This window comes from Anser cygnoides, chromosome 6, assembly GCF_040182565.1.
Source record: "Anser cygnoides isolate HZ-2024a breed goose chromosome 6, Taihu_goose_T2T_genome, whole genome shotgun sequence".
In the NCBI taxonomy this organism is placed as follows: Eukaryota; Metazoa; Chordata; class Aves; order Anseriformes; family Anatidae; genus Anser; species Anser cygnoides.
The window spans coordinates 32,520,536-32,541,356 of record NC_089878.1 but is presented as its reverse complement, the minus strand read 5'-3'; the positions used below and the strand labels follow the sequence as shown (position 1 = coordinate 32,541,356).

The following is a 20,821-nucleotide window of genomic DNA, read 5'->3' as shown; positions in this document are numbered from 1 at the left end:
CCAAGAGAGAAACAGGCAATGGCTAAGGGGTCTGTAATAAACTAAAAGGGCAGAAAAAAGGTCTGATGCAGGAGGGCAGGTAGCAAGATCCAGAAAGCTGAGCCGAGCTCAATGATTTCTTTCTTTCTGCCTCCACGCCAGGCCGTGGCACAGCAGTGACAGAGCACGGGACACCCCGTCGGGCCACGACAGCCTTCTTTCTGCCGGCACCGCCGAGCTGGCAGCACCAGCTCTGCCACCCCAGCGGGGCCACCAGGCAGCACAATGGGCTGTTCCGGGAAACCACGGGCACGAATCACACCGGCCTCTGGGAACGGCTCGAGAAGCCTCAGAGCAGCGGCTGCATAAAGCCCTGACCAAAGACGCTTTCGGGAAGGCTTCGAAAAGCCCCTGAGGGAAGGGGCAGGTGAGGCAGCTGAGCAGAGGGAGCAGCTTTGGGGGGACCATTAGTGGATCCCTGGCGCTGCGGCTTTATTTGTAGGGCCATCGCTGGTAAGGGAGCAGGGCCGTGCCGAGCCTGGGGGCGGCTGCGGGGGGACAGGCCTCTCTCTCCCCATTATCTGCCCCCCGGCACGGGCTGCAGGGACAAGTGCGCGGCCCCCGATAGCGCCGAGCCGCACCCTCCCGGCCAAACGAAGGCGCTCGGCGCCTCCAAAACGCGCCCCTGAAGCGGGGAGCCGAGCCGTGCCCGGCCTCCTGCCCCCAAGGGGCGGCCGGGGGGGGGGGGTGGGGGTGGGGGGAAGCCGTGCCGTGCCGTGCCGAGCCGTGCCCAGCCGAGCCGGGCACATGGGCAGGGAGGGCGGAGCTGGCGGCCTGACATCAGCGCGCCTCCCTCGCAGCCCCCGGACGGCTCCGCTCGCCCTCCCGCTGCCCGGCCCGGCGCAGAGGTGAGTACCCCGCGGGGAGCAGCAGGACGAGGCGGCGGCGGGGATCGAACCCGCGGCCCCGGCAGGGCGGCGCGGGGCCGGGCGCGGCTCTGCCCGCAGCGGGGCACCGGCACCCCCTGGGGCTGCGAGCCCCCAGCCCGGGGCTGGGACCCCCCCATCCCGGGGATGAAACCCCCCCTATCCCGAGGCTGGGACCCCTCCATCCCGAGGCTGGTACCCCCCCATCCCGAGGCTGGGATCCCCCCCCCCCCCCCCGGGGCGTTGCGGAGGGGCTGAGGTTTTGCAGGAGCGGGTCGCGCTGCCCCGTGGCTGTGCAGGGCCGTGATTACGGAGCGCCCTGCCCGGGCAGAAATGGGAAACGCTGCGAGCTGGGAGGCTGCGGGGACAGCCCCGAGCCCGGAGGTTTGGGGTGCTCGGAGCCCACTCGAGAGCCGGAGTATTTGGGGGTGGGGCAGGGAGCTGCAGGTGGACGCACAGCAGCGGGATGCGGCGCTTGCCCCATGGAGCAGGGCGCGCGCTCGGCTTTCACTTTCTCATCAGCAGCTTTTTGAGGAGGGTAAGGACTTCTTCCAGCACAGGAGGAATCAGGAACTGAGATATTAAAAATAAATAAATCTCAGTCCCCCAAGGGTGAGCGGGGAGCGGCTGCCAAGCTTCCTTGCCTGTGTAGGGTTCCTAAAAGGCTGCGGGGTTGGATGCTCCGTGGGGCGGCTTCGGCGTTTGCCCCGTGTCAGAGCGCTGAACAGCAAAAGCTGTGAAGGAGCTGGAGAGGCAGCATTCAAGTAGGACTGTCCCATAGGCAATGTGACCCGGCACGGGACTGTACCTGTCCTGTGACCCTTGCTGGGACAGCACGGGGCCACGACAGCCCCGTTTTGGGGACAGCCCGGAGGCCTGCACCCTGCAGAGCCAGGCAGAGGATGGACGTGTACCAAGAACCCCAGATCACTGCCGTCCGTGTGGTCTAGATAAAACTGGTGCGTTGGAAAATGTCTCCCATGGAGAGAAATCAAAACTGAGATGGCGAGAGAGGAAGGCCATCGTCTTACAGTATCATTATCCTGCGGGCTGAGGAGATGGAGGGCTAACAAGATTTAAATACTACATCAGGCTTAAGAATTCTCCTCTCTTAAAATCTCATTTGCTATAAAACAAATGTACGGTAATACAGGATCCGATACTCACTGTACATATTCGATTTCCTCCATAATTGTAGAGAAGAAAATGTTGGTGACTCAACAAGTCTTTGTTTAAAAAGAAAACACAGCGTGCCTCAGGAAAACATGCTTCTTGAAAGCATAATTTTTGTTTGCTTTGGTTTTTATTTTTGCTTTTTGTTTGTTTTGCTTTTTATTGTCAGGAACTATGCTTTGACTGCGACCTTGTAGCATTACACCCATAAATAGAAGCAGCTTTAGATTCATGGGAAACACATCTTTTCCGATGGTGGAAGAAGTAGGCCAACCAAGCCGGCTCTCCGGAGAGGTGTGAAAGGCACGGGCAGCCGTGGCTATGGGATGTCACATAACAAGAATTAAAACCCACCAATTAGTTATATAGATGTTTACCGTCACCGATTAGAATTACCTTTCCTGCCAACCTCGCGATGGAGGCAAGTGCTAATTATTTCTAAACTTTAAGTTACTGCTTCTTCACAGAGTTGCTTCCCCTGCAGTGGACTAAGCTGCTTTCTGTCTGCATCTAAGTGAAATGTAGCTTAAATTAAAGGATAAAATGTTTGGAAAGCATGTCAGTGATGTGGGTGCTTACATCCCATTTCAAAAGCCCTTAGGTACTTTGGTGCCCAAATCAATTGAACATTTTTGAAAATTCTGGCTAGGGTTTAAGGAGTTCAGACATAAACTCCTTCCGTCTTTTTCCAGGTTCTCAGATTTTCAGTGAGTCTGTCTAAAGACTCAATTGGGATAACACTTGCATATGCATTTCAGTTTAGTTCATATCAATACACCGTTGTAGTCTTTGCAAAAATGTCCTAAGAGTTACCCACAGACCGCAGGCTTCAGGAATGGGGGTCTGTAGATAATGTGTCCACCACAGAAGTATGCTAATCCCAACCACTGATCATCACTAGCAGATACCAACCTGCACCTCTTCAGTTACTTAGAATAAATGAACTTCTTACCGCAGGGATGTTCTTGCCAAAGGTGGGTGCAGGAGGTAGTGCTCCAGTAGATCTCCCATAAAAAAATGCATTAAAGCCCATGGTAGAGGGATCCCAGCTGGACAGAACCTAAAAGCCAGACAGCACCAATTCCCGTGGCCAGCCGGAGGCCCTCCACCATCACAAGCACAGCATGCAGCAGGGCACGGGATGGCTGGTGGGTCGGTGAAATATTTGCTGGGTGCACTCGTCTGGCACACGCTGAGTCGCTGGGGTCCTGTGTGCATGGTGTGCACCCCTGCACCATGCTTCCCTCATCCTGGAGAACCTACCGGGGAATTATGATGTGCTGCTATTTTCCTCCCCAAACACCTCTCCTGCCCATCACAGCTGATCAGCAGATCAGGTATGTCTGTCACATACCTGGAATGTACCCCAAAGGACGTACAGTGTGTTCGGGCAAAGCACGGGCTGCATTCACAAGGCAGCATGATCACCGTAGTCATTGTCCTTCTGTGGTCAATTCCCAGTGAAGCCACCTGCCCTCTTCTCTTGCTTTTCCTCCAGTTCCTCAGTCAGTAACAATTCTTCCTTTCCTGGTGGTCTCAGCACCCACCTGAAGGAGTGAAGAAAAATAGAGAGAAACATATAATAGCTGGCCAGAACTACACATACACCATTGCTTCATAGCAAGCTGTTAGCAGCTGAATGTCCCTGAAGAAAAGGGACTGGGGCAATTCACCTCCCCGAGGTGACCAGCAAGACCCCGTGCACTTCAGAGCTCACCACGTGCTGTGCCTGGGCTTCGGGAGGTGAGAGCAGGAGTCCGCAGGAGCCGGGCTGACCCCACACTGTGGGCTTCAGCTCCCTGCCACCCTCTCCACCGCAGGGCCCTGTGCATCCTCTGAGTCGCTGCAAGAGGCAGAGCCAGAGATGCGAGGGCGTGCTGATCTTGGAGACCCTTCTAACAGGCGGCAATGGCCAAACCAAATGTTTGCATGCGCAGGCAGCGTAATTCCTCTGTGTCTTTCTGGAAAGAAGTACGAGTTTTCAAACAGCCAGGGTCTGCCAGCTCCCTGGGGTGGCCGCTGGGCTCAGAGCTCGCCGCCACCGGCAGCAGGGCAGGAGCGGAGACTTTCCCCTGCTCGTTTCAGGCAGCAGCACCTCCTCCAGTCATGCCTAGCTGCAGGCTGTCGTTAGATCTACCCAAAAAGATTTTGCCATCCATGCTTTTGGCTACTTACCTCCTCTCCCCGCATTTCAGAAAGGGGAAAGCTCAGGAGCGGGTGCGTCACTGTGAGATAGTCGTGAACTTGGAAAGAGCAGCAAGGCAATTAAGACCCCAAAAGAAAGCAACAGAAGCCCCCCAGGACTTCGCTACAGCACTTAACATTGCTGTAAACTGTCCCTCGATGATAAGCTGGGGAAATAACCTTCTTATTCAGGGACCCATCAACCAGATAAAGTTGTGTGTGCTATGCCTGTAGCACGGGAGACGTGAGCTGCTCTTAGGAGACAAATTTGGGAGAGGAGAGTTTGGGGATATCCGTGGCACAACCTGGTGGTAACTGTGCTTAAAAGTGCATAGTTTGGGTGAAAACAGTCGGCCAAAAGTTTGTTTTCCGGTTCAGTCGAGTCACAGCCAATATTGCAGATGGGTGATTTTTCTGCCCAGCGTCAGCACTGCCCATTTAACCTCACCAGGTGCCAACGGGCTGTTGCATTTCTATAGGAAAACCATGGCCAAAATGTCTGAGCTTGTGTGGGAAAAGCCGACTTATGTTGTTCCAGCGGAAAATTCTGTGAGCCCTCTCTCCTCCGCTTTCCCCTGTTTTGAAACATGTTTTTGAGTTCGGGACACGGCGAAGAACATCCTGTGGTCAGGGACATACCTTTGGCTTCAAAAACCAACATCCTCGATATTTATCAATGTTTAAACCGGAGGGTACGTGGAGCAGGGGGGGGCCAGCGCCCGCCAGCCCGCGTTGTTGTGAGCGGGTGGTGGAGCAGGGAGGCATGCGCCCGCTTTGTGGGTGACCCAGAGGAAACGTTCGAGAGGAGAGGCTCAGAATTAAGGGCTGTGACAAACTGGAGGGAGGGTCTAAAAAAGCAGGGCACGAGCTGTGTCCCGTGAGGTTGGACTGACCGACCGTGCGGACAGCGGGTGAGGGACCGGCCAGGCAGGGGACGGGGATGGGGACGGGGTTAGGGGCATCACAGAGCACAAGTCAGCGGTGCCGTGCGGTTGTGCAAAAGCAAACAGCGTGCTGGGAGGTAGGAGCAGACGTGGCACGTGGGGGAAGCGGCGTCTGCTCGGGCCACTGCCTTTCGGGGGCTCAAATGGAAAATTCAGCTCCTCCAAGAAAACATGAAACTCATCCTCAAAGCGCAAAATGTGTCCGCAGAGAAGGCGGGGGTGAATCACATGCTGTGACGTTTGGGGGTTAGAAAGGAAGCAGCGAGGGAGATGATTGATTCATTGGGTCAAGAGACGCTGAGGGGAGAAAAATGGGCTCTGCGCGAGCTTATGGAAGTGGTTTTAACAACTGATCAGATAAACACCAGCCCAGGGCTAGGGAGAGGGATGAGGGCACAGCAAGGTGTAGTGGCAGGGGCACGCTGCAGCCCCAGGAGCCCACAGCAGGTCTGTCCCCACCCCGCATGGCCAGGGACAGCCTCAGCACCCAGCGGTGCCTGCCGGGGATGTCTCTCCCCAGCAAATGGGGACCTGGGGGACCCTGATGCTGGCATTTCCTCATTCTTACCGCCTGGCTGGCATCCCAGAGAGGTTTGCAACATCGCTTTTCTGGCTGAAGCAACACAGACGGTTGGTTTATTGCATTTGCTGGTTCCTGGTTTACACTGGTGGGGAGCTAGCTCAGTCTGTTTTGGAAGGAGTACGAGGGAAAGAGGCAACAAGCCTGGTTTTCCCCTCTTCCTCCCTCTTCTGCAAGCTGCCCACAGAGCAGACGTGTTATTTCCAGTCAGCCTGGACGGGACTAAGAAGTATCCTGAAGTGTGAGCAGAGCTGGGGTTAACCAGCTTTGGATAAGCCATTTTCTTACTTAAATCTCTGCCAGTCTTAGCAGGTACATGGTACTGGCAGTGCTCTTTGGAGGGACTCTCTGGGTGTGAGAGAGACTTAAATGCTTTATTTTCCTTGGAAACAAAGCAGCTGTAGCCAAAAAGTTGGTATTTCTATGGACAGCAAGACCTGAACAGAAACTTCTGGCACTGAATGAATTTCTCCAGCTGTGACTTCTTGGTGTGTCAACTTCATAGAGAATGCCAGGCTCTGCAAACAGGAGCTGCAGGGCTGTGGTTTTGTGGTCAGTCTGGGAGGTACAAAGGTCCGTGTATGCAGACTGAATCACCTGGGGGCAGAGACCACTGCCATCCCTCAACTCTGTGTGTATGTATGGGACCATGCTCCATGGCACACAGGGAATATCGCGGTGCAGACACCAGGACATTCCTCTGCAGTGCCTTGATGAAGGAAGGCCTCTTCCATATCACTTGTTTCCTCCTGCTGCTTGACCCCAAAGCTTATTAGGGGATGTAGATAATAATCATGTGCTTTATCTCAGATAACCCACAATGCCGAAACTGAAGCCCTGATGAGGCTCTGTAAGGACATGCACCAGGGTGAATCCACAGCTACTCAAGACTCAGTTGTGGTCAGTCTAAGCAAAATCTGACCTCAGGGGAAGACACAGAAGCGGTTATTGTAGCCAAGGTGCTGCCTGCTAAGACTCCGTACGTGATGCTGAGCTCGGAGATGAGGCTTTGTGCAAACAGGAGCCAGTTTCATTGTGCTGTACAGCACCATTACACGGAGCTCCTTGTCAGATTGCTGCCATGTTCTTTGGCACAATTTGACTCAATGATATCTTTGAGATATTGCTTTTTTTTTTTTTTTTTTAATCAGAACTGTTGTAAAACTAGATTGACTTTTATCTGCTAAACCCTAATACCAAGACAGTGAAATGGATCTCAGGTTTTTTTTCTGTCCAGAAGTGAAGCAAAGCCTGTGCTTTGCCATGATGGGTACATCCTGGTCCAGGATTTACAAGCCAAGCACCACCAGACTGTGAATTATGGGAACCCGTGAGGCTATAGTCCTCTGCCCAGAATAACCGAAAGGGTCCTGAAAAGATGGTCTTGTTGTGAAAGACGTGGACAAGGATATCAGGGTCTTCCCAGGCAAATGTGCTGGAGCCCTGCTATCATTGCTACCTCAGTCGCCACGTCTGTGGAGGGAGGATAACGATAGCACCAGCTTCCCATTAGCAGTGGGGCATTATCTGAGTGCAGATTGACGTTGCTGGGAGTGCAGCCACACCTGGAGGGGCTCCTGCAGCTCAGCTCAGCCCAGAACTGCCGTCCTGCTGCAGAACCCTGCTGCGTGGCAGAAAAGCTTTGTTTCCTGGCACCAAGCCTAAGCTAACAGCTTCTGCCAAACCTCAAGTGAAAAATACATCGAGTTATCCTTGCTTTTCTTCTGCAAGAGCCCCTCCTGCTCTCCACCTGGGCAGCAGAGATTTGACTGCTTCGTTTCACCCAGCTTTTGTCTGTCTGATCCCATTCTTTGGGGCAGGAGCTGCCTTCTATCCGGTTTTGGTTTGGTGCCTGGAGCTCCTGATCTTGCTCACTGCTGTCACCGCTATTGTACTGCAAATAATAGAAGTCATTGAGATGCAATAGGTGAACTGCAGGCAGTAACAAGCACAATGCATCTGGGTGCAGCATCCCCAAGCAGTGATATAAGGGTGTCATTAATAGTCTAGCTGAAGGGCAGCTTTACTTTGTATTAGATATTTTAATTATGGAACCGCTTCCCGGTTAGGAGTGAAGCTACTTTACTTCCACTGGGCTGAGCTTTAAATCATCCCGTAGCTTTCTTGGTAAGACACCAATCTCCTTGAACTTCACACGCCGTAACTCAGCAGGGGTGCAGTTTCCTTGATGGGGAAGATCAATAAATGAGGTTTATCCAGGGCTGCGGCATGGTAAGGCTGTGTCCGGCCTCTGTGGCCTCCACTCCCGGGTGACTCCACAGTAACCTGGGTGGGCTGGCCTGGCTGTGAGGAGCCAGCCTTGGCAGGGAGCATTGCGGGCAGGGTTTGTAGGTAAACGTGAGCACGTTTACCCCTGGCTTCACAGGGCCGAGCCCGAGGTGAGGGGCAGGCATCCCGGAGAGGAGCCGGGTGGCAGAGCAGGGCGGCGGGGGGGCGGCAGAAGCGGGACTGGTGGCAGGAGAGATGGGGTCTGCGTGTTCTGCAGAGATACAGAAGTTAAAAAGAACTGTTACCTAATCACAAGCTCCATTTCCAGGCATCTGTTTGCCAGAGACCACGGCATTTCTCTCAACAAAATGTGTTTACTGCCATAGGGAGATTTTCTCCCCCTCCATCACAAGAGCCTCTTGTGGCGAGCAGGTGTGAGGTGGCCGTGGCTCATGGCGGCACAGGGCCTGCACCAAGCAGGGACAGGCCCTGCTCCAGAGACCTGACGGGCAGCATATGACCGAAATAACAGCAGAAAAGCCCATGCCTCCAGTCCAAAGACATTCTGAGGAGCCTTGCTTTTTAACTGTTGTGGTGACTTCACAGGCCGTTTGGTTCTGTCAGCCTTTTTAATCAAAATAACGGGGCATCAAGGCTGTTTACCCCCCCCCCAGCACTGCAAACACCTCAGAGCATTTTCAGCAGTGGTAACAGGACAAACAAAACGCACCACAAGAAGGCTTGCTTACAGCACGCTCCACATCCCTGCAGTCCCATTTCATAATCACCTGCTCTGTTACCCTGAACATTGATTCCTCTCCCCGTGGCCGGGAGCCAGAGATGTGTCTCTATTGCAGGGTAACAGTTTGTGCACACAGGTTGTTGGAAAGGAGGGGGTTGCGTAGGCAAGAGAGCCTGTTAAGCTAAACAATAGCTCTGGCCCTAGAACAAATAGTGCTGGCCACAAATAAATCTAGGTGGAGCAAGAAGGTTTCTTAAAAGAGAAGCAGTGAACTTTTGATAAAGTGCCCGATAAAAAAGGGGCAAAAAAAAAAAATCTTTTCAGACAGAGCTGGCGTATTTACTGTGTGGTTTTGTGGCCTGGTTGGTTGAGGACGAAGAGTACTGGCGTTGTTATGTTGCTCTCCAGCCTTCTCAGGATCAGGGCACAAGGGTTGGCATTGACCTGAGCTCCAACCATGAGGCTGTTCTTCACGTAGAGAAGTTCTGGGTGGTCTCTGCTCCATCTTCACCTACGTGTTTCTTTTTGCAGTTGGCAGGCCCTGTCTCTTCTCTCACTCATTCCCAATGGCCCTTTTCTAATTTTATTCCCTCTTCTTTGCAGTGGAGTGAGCAGAACTGCAGTGTGCTATTCAGTGTGTGGGTTTATACAGTGGCATAGTTGGGTTTTTGTGTTGTTTTACAGTGACTGTGATACATACGGACTATACCTAATGCAGGTGAGTGTGCGTAGGTAGCAGCCTTGATTAACCCGCCTGACCTGACCTGCATAGCCAAGTCAGCCTTCAGGCATACAAATCCTTCCATGGGTCTGGAACAGAAGCAGAAACCTTCGGAGTGAAATATGAATAATTCTCTTACTCATCCAGCCCATGAGAGGAAGTCTACATGATATGTAGAAAGCAGAGAAGAGGTGTTCTTAAAGGGGAAGAAAGTTTGTCTTTCTTTGGCACTTGTTTCTCTTCCGAGAGCACTTCTTCCACGTACACATATCTTTTGTCTCTTGCTGAGAGGCAAGGAGAGCAGACAGAGAACAGTGAGTGATAGTTTTGAGGTCCATCTTCTGAAGGTGTCTGTAGGCTTTCCATGAGGAACAGGGCTGAGAGACCAGAGATGGCAGTGGCTGTTGTGTAAGAAATCTCCCTGCTCTGGTAACTCAGGCTGTGTTTGTGGTGTGACTCTCAGGGAGCCCTGAGCTGGTACCTGCACAGAACTGTGGCTCTCAGATCTTTATCTTATTTATTTTCTGAGTGTTTTAAACAAATTTACAGCTCATTAAAGCATACTGATAGGGCTTTTTATGCCCATATGCTGCACCTGGCATGTGCCAGCAGTGAATTTTGGTGCTCAAGCACTTTGAACGAGGAGACCCTTCTGCACATTTCTCATAATAAAGATTGACGGTACTAAACAATTATCACCCATAAACTCAATCTTCTCAGTATTCAATCCCTTTCCCAGCTCACTTATGAGCATGTTGAACAACACAGATCCTTGGGGATATCCTTTGACAACCCGTTCCCATTATGAAAATTATTTATTTACTCTTACCCTTTGTTTCCCATTGGTAACTATTCATGCAGGAGTGCCCTTCCTCTTTGTACCAATATTGCTTCAATCCCAGAAGAGCATTTTCAAACATTTTTAAAGCATTTTTAAACATAAAGAACATTCGCAAAAGCCTATGAAAAACAAAGCCTAGTGACTAGGTCACCCTGTCCGAGTGGTCACCTTCACTTTGAAAGACCTGCATCAGCTGTAAGGCCAGACTGTACTCTGCCAAAACCAACTGTCTCTTTCCCAGTATATCACGAGTCTGTTAATTCTGCTTTTTATTATCATTTCTACCAGCGTGCCCAATACAAAAGCCACGTGTCCTGGTACGTAAGTTCTCCAGGCCACCTCCTGAGCACTTTAAAAATATGGTGTCACATTTGCTATTTGCCATTCTTTAAGCACGAAGGCAGATTTGAGCTGTAGGTGACACTTCACGTGAACAGCCTGGCAGTTCCCTGATTGAGCTCCTCCTGACCTCCAGGCTTGGCTGGTGTGCTGCTGTTGAATTTATTGATCTGCTTAAAGCCTCTTCATGGTCTTAATATCTAATCTGTTACGGAGAGCAGAGTGTAACAGGGCAAAATTCATTAATGTTTGTAAAGCTCATCAAGATCTTTCATGAGCAAATCTCATCATATTTTAATATATTGTTTTAAATGTCATGAATAAGTTCTCATTATTCATTGAAGAGATGAAGCAAACAGACCCAAATATTGGAACAAGCAAAGGCTGCAACTCTCTTCATTTACCACTTCTAGGATGCTTTAATTTCACCTCAAACTCCTTGCCTTGATTCTGCTCCCACAAATCAAAATCACCCCTTGCCACTCCCAAATGTGGGCTCTGAGATCCCCCTGGACTCCAGGGCTTTCAAGAAGATCTCCCCTGGTTCCTTGGGGCTCCAAGAGCTGCCATTGCGGGTGGCTGTTAGGATTGCTCTGGCTTTGCAGTGTGAGATGAAGAACCGCAAAGGACAAATGAGTGCAGCCAGCAGGTGTTCGATCACTCAAACCAGGGAAACTCCTTCCTAAAACCACCTCCGCATGGTGTCCTGTCCCCCTCCAACGGTGGCTGGACATTACTGCACACATGCTGGCGGGTTTAGCAGATGGGTCCTGGGCTACTGGGACCCAGCGCTGTACATCTGCCTGCAGGCATCAGGGAATTCCTTCCTTGCCCAAGACCTTGTGCACTTCTATTCACGCATCATAAGTGGTATTTTCCCCATGACCACGGTTGTGGTCTGAGCATTTACAAGAGCTTCATGGTGAACTCGCATTTCCCCTTGTATTTCCCCCCAGGATGTCCGGAGGAGACATGGCCAAACCCCTCCTTGGCCACCGGAGCGTGGAGGGTGACCCCACGGCGCCCGCAGCCGGCCGCACCATCGGGGTGCTGGGGAGCGGGGACTTCGCGCGGTCGCTGGCCATCCGCCTGGTGTGCTCCGGCTTCAAGGTGGTGGTCGGCAGCCGCAACCCCAAGCGCAAAGCCGGCCTCTTCCCTTCTGCGGCAGAAGTCACCTTCCAGGCTGAGGCGGTGAAGAAGACGGATGTCATTTTTGTGGCGGTTTTCAGGGAACATTACTCCACGCTCTGTGACCTGGCCGACGTGCTGGTGGGCAAGATCCTGGTGGATGTCAGTAACAACACTGAAATCAACCACCACAAAGAGTCCAACGCCGAGTACCTGGCCTCCCTGTTCCCAGCCTGCACTGTGGTCAAGGGCTTTAACGTGGTTTCTGCATGGACGCTGCAGTCAGGTGCCAGGGATGGTAATAAGCAGGTATTGTTTTCTTCTGGCAAGGGCTAAATCCACAATATTTCAGCAGCTGAGGTCTGACTTCAACAGTAAATGGCCTTAGGCTCCCGCAGTTTCTGCGTTTCTTTGCTCTGAAATGAAATACCCCAGTTACTCCTTGCTTTGTAGTCTTTGAAGTCTCTGTGTAAGTGAAAAGTACTATTTATTTGTCTGCTTATCTAAACACAGACGGTAAAACAAACTGGTGGTGCACACATGAAAGGAAGCCCGTCCAGGAGAGGTCCTTGGCAGCCACAGTAAATCCCCATCAGAAAGCCTGCCAAGAAGCAAGATGCTTGGTGATAACACGGGCTTCCTTTAGCATAGCAGCCCTCCCGCCACACTCGTTCCTGCAGCCTGATCTCTCTTTGCCCTGTGTGTATCCCTCCGTTTGTTGCAGGTCCTGATCTGCTCAAATAACCAAGAAGCCAAGCGCACCGTTGCAGAGATCGCTCAAGTCATGGGATTCACCCCCGTGGACATGGGCTGCATGTCCTCAGCCTGTGAGATCGAGAACATTCCCCTGCGCCTCTTGCCAGCCTGGAAAATCCCCATCTTTTTGGCTCTGGGGCTCTTTCTTTGCTTCTTCACTTACAACCTGGTGCGGCAGGTCATCCACCCTTACATCAGGGAGCAGAAGAACAAGTTCTACAAGATACCCATCGAGGTGGTCAACACCACGCTGCCCTGCGTGGCCTACGTCATGCTGTCCCTCGTCTACCTGCCCGGCGTGCTGGCAGCCTGCTTGCAGCTCTACTACGGCACCAAGTACCGGCGTTTTCCGGATTGGCTCGACCAGTGGCTCCAGCACAGAAAGCAGATTGGCCTCCTCAGCTTCTTCTGCGCTGCCCTGCACGCCGTGTACAGCCTGTGTCTGCCCATGCGCCGCTCCCACCGCTACCAGTTAATTGAGATGGCCGTCAAGCAGGTAATGTCGGCACCTTCCACGTCAGCACCCTTAATAATCTTCTGCGCACCTCCAGATGTCGGTTAGCAGGTTTCATATCTCGGCCTTTGCACTCACTTTCCAAAGCACGCGGGGGAAGAAGCTGTTATCTTTGTGAGCACTTCTCTCACAAGGCAACCGTGCCCCGCTGCGGCACGCCGCGTACCAGGCACGCACCCATCCGTCCGCACTGAGGACCAGGCACGTTAGCAGGATGTTGTCCAGGCGTTTGCAGCCAGGTTTAGGATCAAACTCCCTCATGCCAGTGCTCCAGAGGAGCATAGAGAAGCCTTTGAATCCAGCATTGCCTGGCACCCGGCGTGCCTGAGAAACGGGGGGATCCCTGTTTGCTCACACTGATGGTCACAGCAGATGCCTGCTGGAGCGACCAAGCCATAAACCTGAGGATTTGTTTATGTAGGAGGTGTGTCCTCGTCACAACGTGCCTCCAGGACCATAACAAAGTATTGGTGAAGAGCTGGTCATAGTCTAAGGGAACGAGGAAATGGAAAAGTACTTTATTGCCTTATTGAGGCTCTTGGCAGTGTTTATCCAGCGTGGGATTGCCTACCTTCAGGCGATCCAGCCAGCTCTGGAGCCTGGCAGTGCCATGGAAAAATGTGACTGCCCTTCCTCTGCCCCTGGCTTCTTGCTGCTCCTCCCTGCTTCTCCTGGGATGGCAGAAGAAGCCTTGTGCAGCTGAGAGGTGAACCAGATCGAGGAACTGCCCCCAGGCCAGTCTGCTTTCTGTGCTGGGATATTTTCCAAGCGTTCCCCACTGCGGCCACCCAAAGGCTTGTCCCAGCACAGAGGAGGGAAGGGGCTGTGGAGGCAGCTGGGAGCAGGATGCCTGGTTTTGGCAGCAGTGCCTGCTCAAAATATCCATCAGATGACACCCCCAGCCTCCCAGTTCCAGCCTGGCACAGGCCCTTCTCGATTGCCAGTCGCACATTAATCTCGGGCAAGCATCCTCTGTTCATTTCCCCTCTACCTCCTGTTTTCTAGCAACATCTTTGTTTAGTAAATTAAACCCATTTAATGGGCTAAAGAGGATGGTTCTAAATGTTGTTCTCTGCCATGCAGCATAAAGCCCATCTTCCTTTCCATTAGCATGAACAATTTCCCCCCCCCCCCAAATGCACTTAAAATGAAGGTTATTAGGAGACTGCTGCATATTCAAGCATCTGTATTTGTTTTCATGGCTTTAAACTGAGTTCTTATTCCAATTATCTTTCCAAATGCAACTTTGGGGCTTGCTGCTGTGGTTACAGGCTGTGGGAGCTGTGATCATCCAGCAGTTCTTCCCAGCAGGCTTCAAATCTGAACTAGCTGGGACAAGCAGCAGGGGGATAAAAGAGCATTTTCACAGCTCCCAAAACACAGAGCCCAGTAGCGCTGGAGGTGGGACTAGGAACTAGTGTTCATCCAGGAAATCTGCTTCCAGAACCAGAACGAATACAGATAAAAATCAATTCCTCTATTCCTAAGCGCTCCATTTTAACAAAACTTCATTGTCATGCCAGGCTGTGGAGAAGAAGATGAATATCTGGGTAGAGGAGGAAGTCTGGAGGATGGAGATTTATATCTCTGTTGGAATAATTGCCCTGGGCTTGCTGTCGTTACTTGCCATCACTTCACTTCCATCCATCGCAAACTCTCTCAACTGGAGGGAATTCAGTTTCATCCAGGTAAAGTTGACATTTGCCCATGTCACGGAGTGATTCTGCAGCCAGGGTCAGGCCCTCACACACCACGGAGGGCAGGGGTCGGCCTGCCACCCCCACACGTGGCCACCTCTGCCACTCCACACATCCCCCGTCGGGACGCGAGCCCGGCAGACACCTCGGGGCAGCGGGATGTGGTGCGTCCTGGAGAGCGCCCCGCTGCCACGCAGGATGCGTGCCGTCTGCTGCTGCGTCAGGGGAAGGGAAAATGTGTGCCTCGTGCGCGTCCACGTGGCGGCTGGTGGCGAGCTTTGCAAGAGCGAGTCTTTAATGTGCTGGCTGAAATTCTTCCTCACCTCTAACAGCATTAGACAGAGATCCCGAGCAAAGCCAGCCTGGACTTCGCCTGTGGGATGTCTCCGTGCAGAGTCCTCCAGGCTCCTTTTCCCCTCACTCTGTGCCCGCGAGCAGCGCTGCCGTTCACAGCTGAAACGCTCCTGAAGTCACACAAAGTAGAAAGGCAGAAAGCCTCGGGGCCATTTACAGAAGGCAGGGTTATTCCCTTCTGTGCTCAAGGTCCCCCGGGAGCTGGCCGTGTGTCGGTGACGCCCAGAGTGCTGGAGGTGCTGCGGGGAGCTTGCAGCAGGCTGTGGAAGGCAGGCAGAAAACAAGCCGGGGAGACAGCTGGTGCGGGACGCAGATCCGAGTGATCAGTGAAAAGTCCGTGTCTTCTAAAATGCGAATTAGGACCATAAGGGTAGTTTTTCTTTCTCCAGATTTTCTCAGTGGTTTAGGAGCCTTCTTCCCACTTGCAGCAATGTCCAGGTCCCCAGAGTGACCTGAGTACCCTGTGCGGGACATTCCCAAAACCTCCCAGCACAGGGACGCACATGGAGCCAGGCTTCAGGCTAACAGGGAGAGCAGGGAATAAAACTTCTAAATACCCTCTGCACTTGAGGCCAAATTCACCAAATTCAGAGGTCTAAATCCCATGGTTAATTGTGCCTCCTACACTGCTGCTGCTTAGCCTGAGCCAGGCTTCGGGTGACGCAGCAGTGACCAGCGTGGCACCCAGCGCACGCAAACCCCGTGGGACGCAGCCCCCAGCACCTGCCCTGCGGAGCCCCTCCACCCGTGGCACCAGCGCACGCCCAGGGATTAGGGGACGCAGGGTTAGGGCACGCGGAGGTGCAAATCTGTCATTCATTCTCCCCTGCTGAAGCTCTTCAGCTGCACATAAATAATTCAATATTCATTAGAGCAGGAGTTTGAAGCTTGCTCTCCCACGAGTGCCCTGATCTCCAAGCTAGCAAGTCAGTTAGGGTTTTTTGTGTTTTTGTTTTTTTTTTTCCTCCTCTCTTTCTGTGGGCTGGTGAGTAATTATTTACACTGCGTAGAAGAGCCTCACCTGGGGAGCTTGACCCCAGGAGATTGTCCCTCGGGGAGGGCAGAGATCTGGCTTTAAACATCTCGTTCAGATCGGACAACAGCATATTAACTCTCACCATCACATCTCAGGGGAGGGCTGCAGCCGCTGGGACATCGGATAAATTCCTGTCCTGGCTTAGGCATCTCATACCAGGAATCCCAAAGGAAGGGAAAAACTTCCTTGCAGCCTGGAATGAGCCTCTGAAACTCCCTGCATCTCCCTCTGGCTCCCCAGGCAGCTCTCCTGGTGGTGCCGTGTCATGTAACACGTACATTGTCTCCTACCCGTGCACGTCACACAACTGTCACATCTCTGCCCTCTGTGATCCCTTCCCGCGTCTTTCTGTCAGCACTGGCACCACACAAATACGTGACACTGGGCTCCAAAATAGCTCTTGGCTGCCCCACGTAGCGACTGCCTGGCTCAGGGCATGGAAAGACCACTCAGAGCTTTGTGTAAGTGCGGGATGAGGCATGGCAGCGCTACACAAGCTCCCAGCTGAGGACGTGCAGGAGATGCATGGGTGGCATTGTGCCTGGAGAGTAATACAGGTCTCCTAGCATGTTAGCTTCCAGCTCATTTGTTCTTGTTTTTAATTAGAAATACTTTAATATTTTTTTCTTCAATAAGTTGGTGATACCTTTCTTGAGGATATGAATAGGAGACACGGGTGCTGTTCAGGACATCCAGCACGTGACCCTATTACAGCGCATCAGAGGCATCGTGGCTTCCCATAGAAAAGGGAGTAACTAGGTAACAGGAATAATTCGTATGCAATTCAACTTATAGGAGACATTTTTAATGTTCCCCAGTGATTTACGAATCCAGTCTAATTGGCGCAGAAGTAAAAACGTGTATGATTGCCTTTACCTCCCCACCCTGAAAAGTCCTCCTGGAATCTGAAGGTTGAACTGACCTGGTTTCTTGCTTAGCTCCTGATTGCAGGATACAAAGAATCTGTCATCGGACCCTTTCTGGCGCTCCTGTCAATGAAGCCAGAGCCAGAGCCAACTTCCACACAGCTAATGACTTTTTAGGACTAACGGCAGCAGAAGTCAGAAGCGTATTTGGGTCAGGAAGGGGTCTTTTGCTTTGGATGCTGCACTCATTTCTAAATGAGCCACGTGTGACAGAGTCACCTCTGCTGATGCATTGCAGGGAGCCTTCCGGACACTGAGGAGATGGAGGAGAGAGAAAAATCAATACAGAACAGAAAATGCATGCCAAGCCTGCATTAGGAAGATGCCATCCTCATACAGCCATCGCTCAGAGGGCTTTAACACCTTACCTGGCAGGCGGCCCCATATTCCCCACGCTGTGACAGTGCAAAAATCCCTGCCGCTGTTTAAAACATTAAAGCCTTACAGCCGGGCGCTGCGTGGAGAAGACAGCCGAGACCAGAGCTTCCAAGCTCAGGCTGTGTCATGGGCAAATTTCTTGCCAATTAGCTTTTTTGCTTCACGTGACCCGCTGCCTGCACACAACGGCGGGTCACTGCGCGGCTGTGACGGGGTGGTGCCTCTCATCATACTAATTTCCACTTCTGCTCTTCCCCGCTGCCAGCAGCGGTTGAAAGAGAAACCGTAGAGGACCAAACTAATTATCTGCAGCTCTGCCGCACACGGAGCCCCGTCCGGACTGACCCCAAAGGCCACCCGTGCCGCCCGGTGCAGAAAGCACCTGCTGCCTTCGGACTGCACTCTGTCACCTTTCTCCCTGCCCCGTTTTACATCTGTGCTCTGCCAGATTAGTCTCACGCTGCTACTTCCAGCCTCCTTCCACCCAGGGATGCTCTGCCTGTTGGAGGGAAGCTGAGAGTCGATAAATGATGGATGAGCCACGGGTCGGTTCCCACTGTTAGGAGCATTCTCTCTTTCAGCTGCAATCGTGGCATGTTCCAGCAAACACCTTCATTTTCCCAGTGAAACAAATCTTGACCCTCTTTGGGTTTGCTGCCTGTTGTCACCCGGGCTTGGAATTGGATGTGGCTTTGGGGACGAAGGCAGCCTGGAAGAAAAGGTGGGTGCGGGGATGCCCACAGGACGAGGCTCAGCTCGCAGGGCTGCTGCTGGCTCCGGGGACGACCTTGAGCAGCGCTCAGCTGTGGCACGGAGAGAAGAGCTCCCTAACTTGGCAGGCTGTTGGGAGGGTGACATCTTGGCTGGGCTTACAGGCACCCACATGACGGTCTGATAGGTGCTGTAACAGTAAAGTACATAGATATGGGGCGTATTTTAGAGATCTTTCCTTGCCTGCCCAGTCCTCTCGGCTGCCTAAATAATTTGCGGTGAAGGGTAGAGGAGACTTGATCTAGCTTGTTGTTAGCAGCACGGTACACTTTTAAAAGTTATCTGGGTTTTAAAATGGTTTGTCAGTGACCGCAAACAGGAAGGGATGTTTTGAAAGGAGACATTTTCCAGCTGAGATTTTTTTTTTTCAAGAGAATGTGACAGGTTCTTCCTCCTGTTTGCCCCGATCTCTGATCTCCCTGCTGTGCCTTCTTTCCTGGCCATACCTGCAGGAAGACAGTGTTTCTTGCTGATCTCTGATTGCAGCAAGCCGGGTATTTCGACTTCTAAAGGCTTCCTTCCCTAAGCTGGGGACATCAGCAGCGTGTGGTGAAATTTCTCCCATCCGGGCACCTTGAAGGTTGGTTGTCATTACAGGCTGAGACCAGACAGTCAAAGCTGGGCAGCAGACACACACATTTTTGCACCACAATTTTGGACCCACATTTTTCTTTGAAAGCACAGCCAGCGGCCCCTGGGGAGGTGGCAAAGGCGTGACTCCGGAAGCTGGAGCCCAGCTCCTGCTCAGCACCCATGGGCAGGGCTCCGCAGCCACCACCTTGGATCAGGCAGGAAACTGTGAGTGAGGGGACCACAATTTAAACCCCCTCTTGAGAGCAAACGTGAGCAGGAGCTGGCAATATTCAGGCAAAATGTTGTCTCTGTGGGTGCTTGGGAGCCACAGTCTCAGCTGAAAATAGAGCAAGTTCTTGTCTGCAGAGCAGGGGCTGAGTCCTTGCCGACTCCTTCAGTGGATAAAGGGCTCTTGGCTCCCAGTTCCAAGGGTTTAGTCCATCATACAGCCTCACGGTTCAGCTCACGAACCAACACACATCTCTAGGACAGAGAAGGAAACCCATCAGGGCTGTTGCTCACCTGAGAGCAGAGCGCTTCAGTTTCGAGATCAGCCTCAGCACGCTGCAGTTTTCCTGTAGGTGCCAGCAGTTACCTGCAGATCTCTTTGCCAGGCTTCACCGACTTCTGACAGTGCCAACTGCTGGTCCGTAGCCGCGATGCTGTGCGAAAGGTGCGTGCTTTCCCTGGCTGGCCGGCAGCCCCTGGCCACTACCAGCCACGGATGGGCTACGGCAGAGCCAGAGCATTTGTGAGCTCCCCGCGGTTATGGGCTCAGCGGGCGCCGGGGCTGGAGCTCACCACTTGGCTGGGTCGGCAGCATTTTCTGGGAGACTCCTGCTGAACTAGTATCACATTTAACATCTGATGAGAAAAAGCAAAACGCAGGCTGGCACACTACCTGTGAAAGGTTTCCAGTCGCATTTTATTCTAGAAAAAATAAAACACGGGAATCTTCATTGCTTTCTCTGCACTATGTACCCCTACAGGTGAAAATACCAGGTCCTCCGCTAACCGGTGTGTGTTTCTCTTCCTTTTAGTCCACCCTTGGATTCATTGCCTTGCTAATCAGCACTCTGCACACTCTCACGTACGGGTGGTCGAGGGCCTTTGACGAGAACCAGTACAAATTCTACCTGCCTCCCACCTACACCCTCACGCTGCTCGTCCCATGTACTGTGATCCTAGCAAAGGTCATCTTCAGCTTGCCCTGCATCCACCACAGACTCGTGCGAATCAGGAGGGGCTGGGAGAAGGGGAGATACGTGAAGTTTGTGCTGCCCAGCGCAACAGGGGAGTATTCGAGCGGGGAGACCTCTAGCCACGTCTAACGAAGCGCCGGGGCGACGGCGGATTTCAAAGCACTATCGACATTTCTATAAAGGTGTTTCTTTTTCTTAACTATATGTATGTTTTGGTATAATTATATTGTGGGCAAAGAAATAAAATTTGGTGACTTTAGAAAATGGACTACCATGAAAGAGTTCAGACAGTAGTATTTAAGTGATATTGCTGGTTTGCTAGGACAAATGTTGCCTTAAAAATCACCGTGAAAGCTGAGCTAGCAGCACTAATGTACACAGAAAACCAATGGATTCTGTCACTGGCTAGCAGCTCTCCATACCAGTACTTTCTCTGCTGCTCCCTATCTACTTTCATAAATGTCAATGCTTTTGTTCTTTTACATATGAAGGAACATGGATTTTCTGAGCTTTATGACAGCAGAGACATCCTGCCTCTTGAGTGTCTGGATCAACACAGACAGTGAGGTTTAGAAAAACAAATCATCTCTGGATTTGGTCCCCTCAAAGAACTCTATAGCCATGTTAAAGCAGAACAATATCTGTGTTATGTAGAGCCTGCAGATTTTAGTAAAGGTATCCAAACCCGACAGCAAATCCAAGTATCCTGCTTCCTCCAATACAGCCAGCAGTTCTGGTCCTGTAAGCTGTGAAGAGAGTTACCAGAAAGACCTGCTGCTTCACAAAACTTCAAGGAGGAAGCCAAAACCTTATGTCAGATAATACGGT

General features: G+C 52.1%; 2 protein-coding genes across 3 annotated transcripts in view; one reads left to right on the top strand and one right to left on the bottom strand.

Moving 5' to 3' along the window:
• Positions 1–748: 748 nt before the first annotated feature.
• Positions 749–20,262, top strand: STEAP3 (STEAP3 metalloreductase). 2 transcript variants are annotated; one of them, XM_048079662.2, is made up of 5 exons: positions 749–887; positions 11,615–12,095; positions 12,511–13,038; positions 14,580–14,744; positions 19,832–20,262. In XM_048079662.2, the coding sequence occupies exons 1-5, from the start codon at positions 787–789 to the stop codon at positions 20,120–20,122; spliced, it is 1,566 nt and encodes a 521-aa protein (XP_047935619.2). In that variant the 5' UTR covers positions 749–786; the 3' UTR covers positions 20,123–20,262. The 2 variants fall into 2 exon arrangements, with proteins under 2 accessions (XP_047935619.2, XP_047935622.2); XM_048079665.2 differs by lacking the exon at positions 14,580–14,744.
• C6H2orf76 (chromosome 6 C2orf76 homolog) overlaps positions 2,172–20,821 on the bottom strand; it is a 38,835-nt gene continuing 20,185 nt past the window's right edge. Inside the window, exon 7 of the mRNA XM_066999150.1 lies at positions 2,172–3,625. Within this exon, the coding sequence (XP_066855251.1) occupies positions 3,615–3,625 (11 nt within the window). The 3' untranslated portion in view covers positions 2,172–3,614. The remainder of the gene's footprint in view (positions 3,626–20,821) is intronic.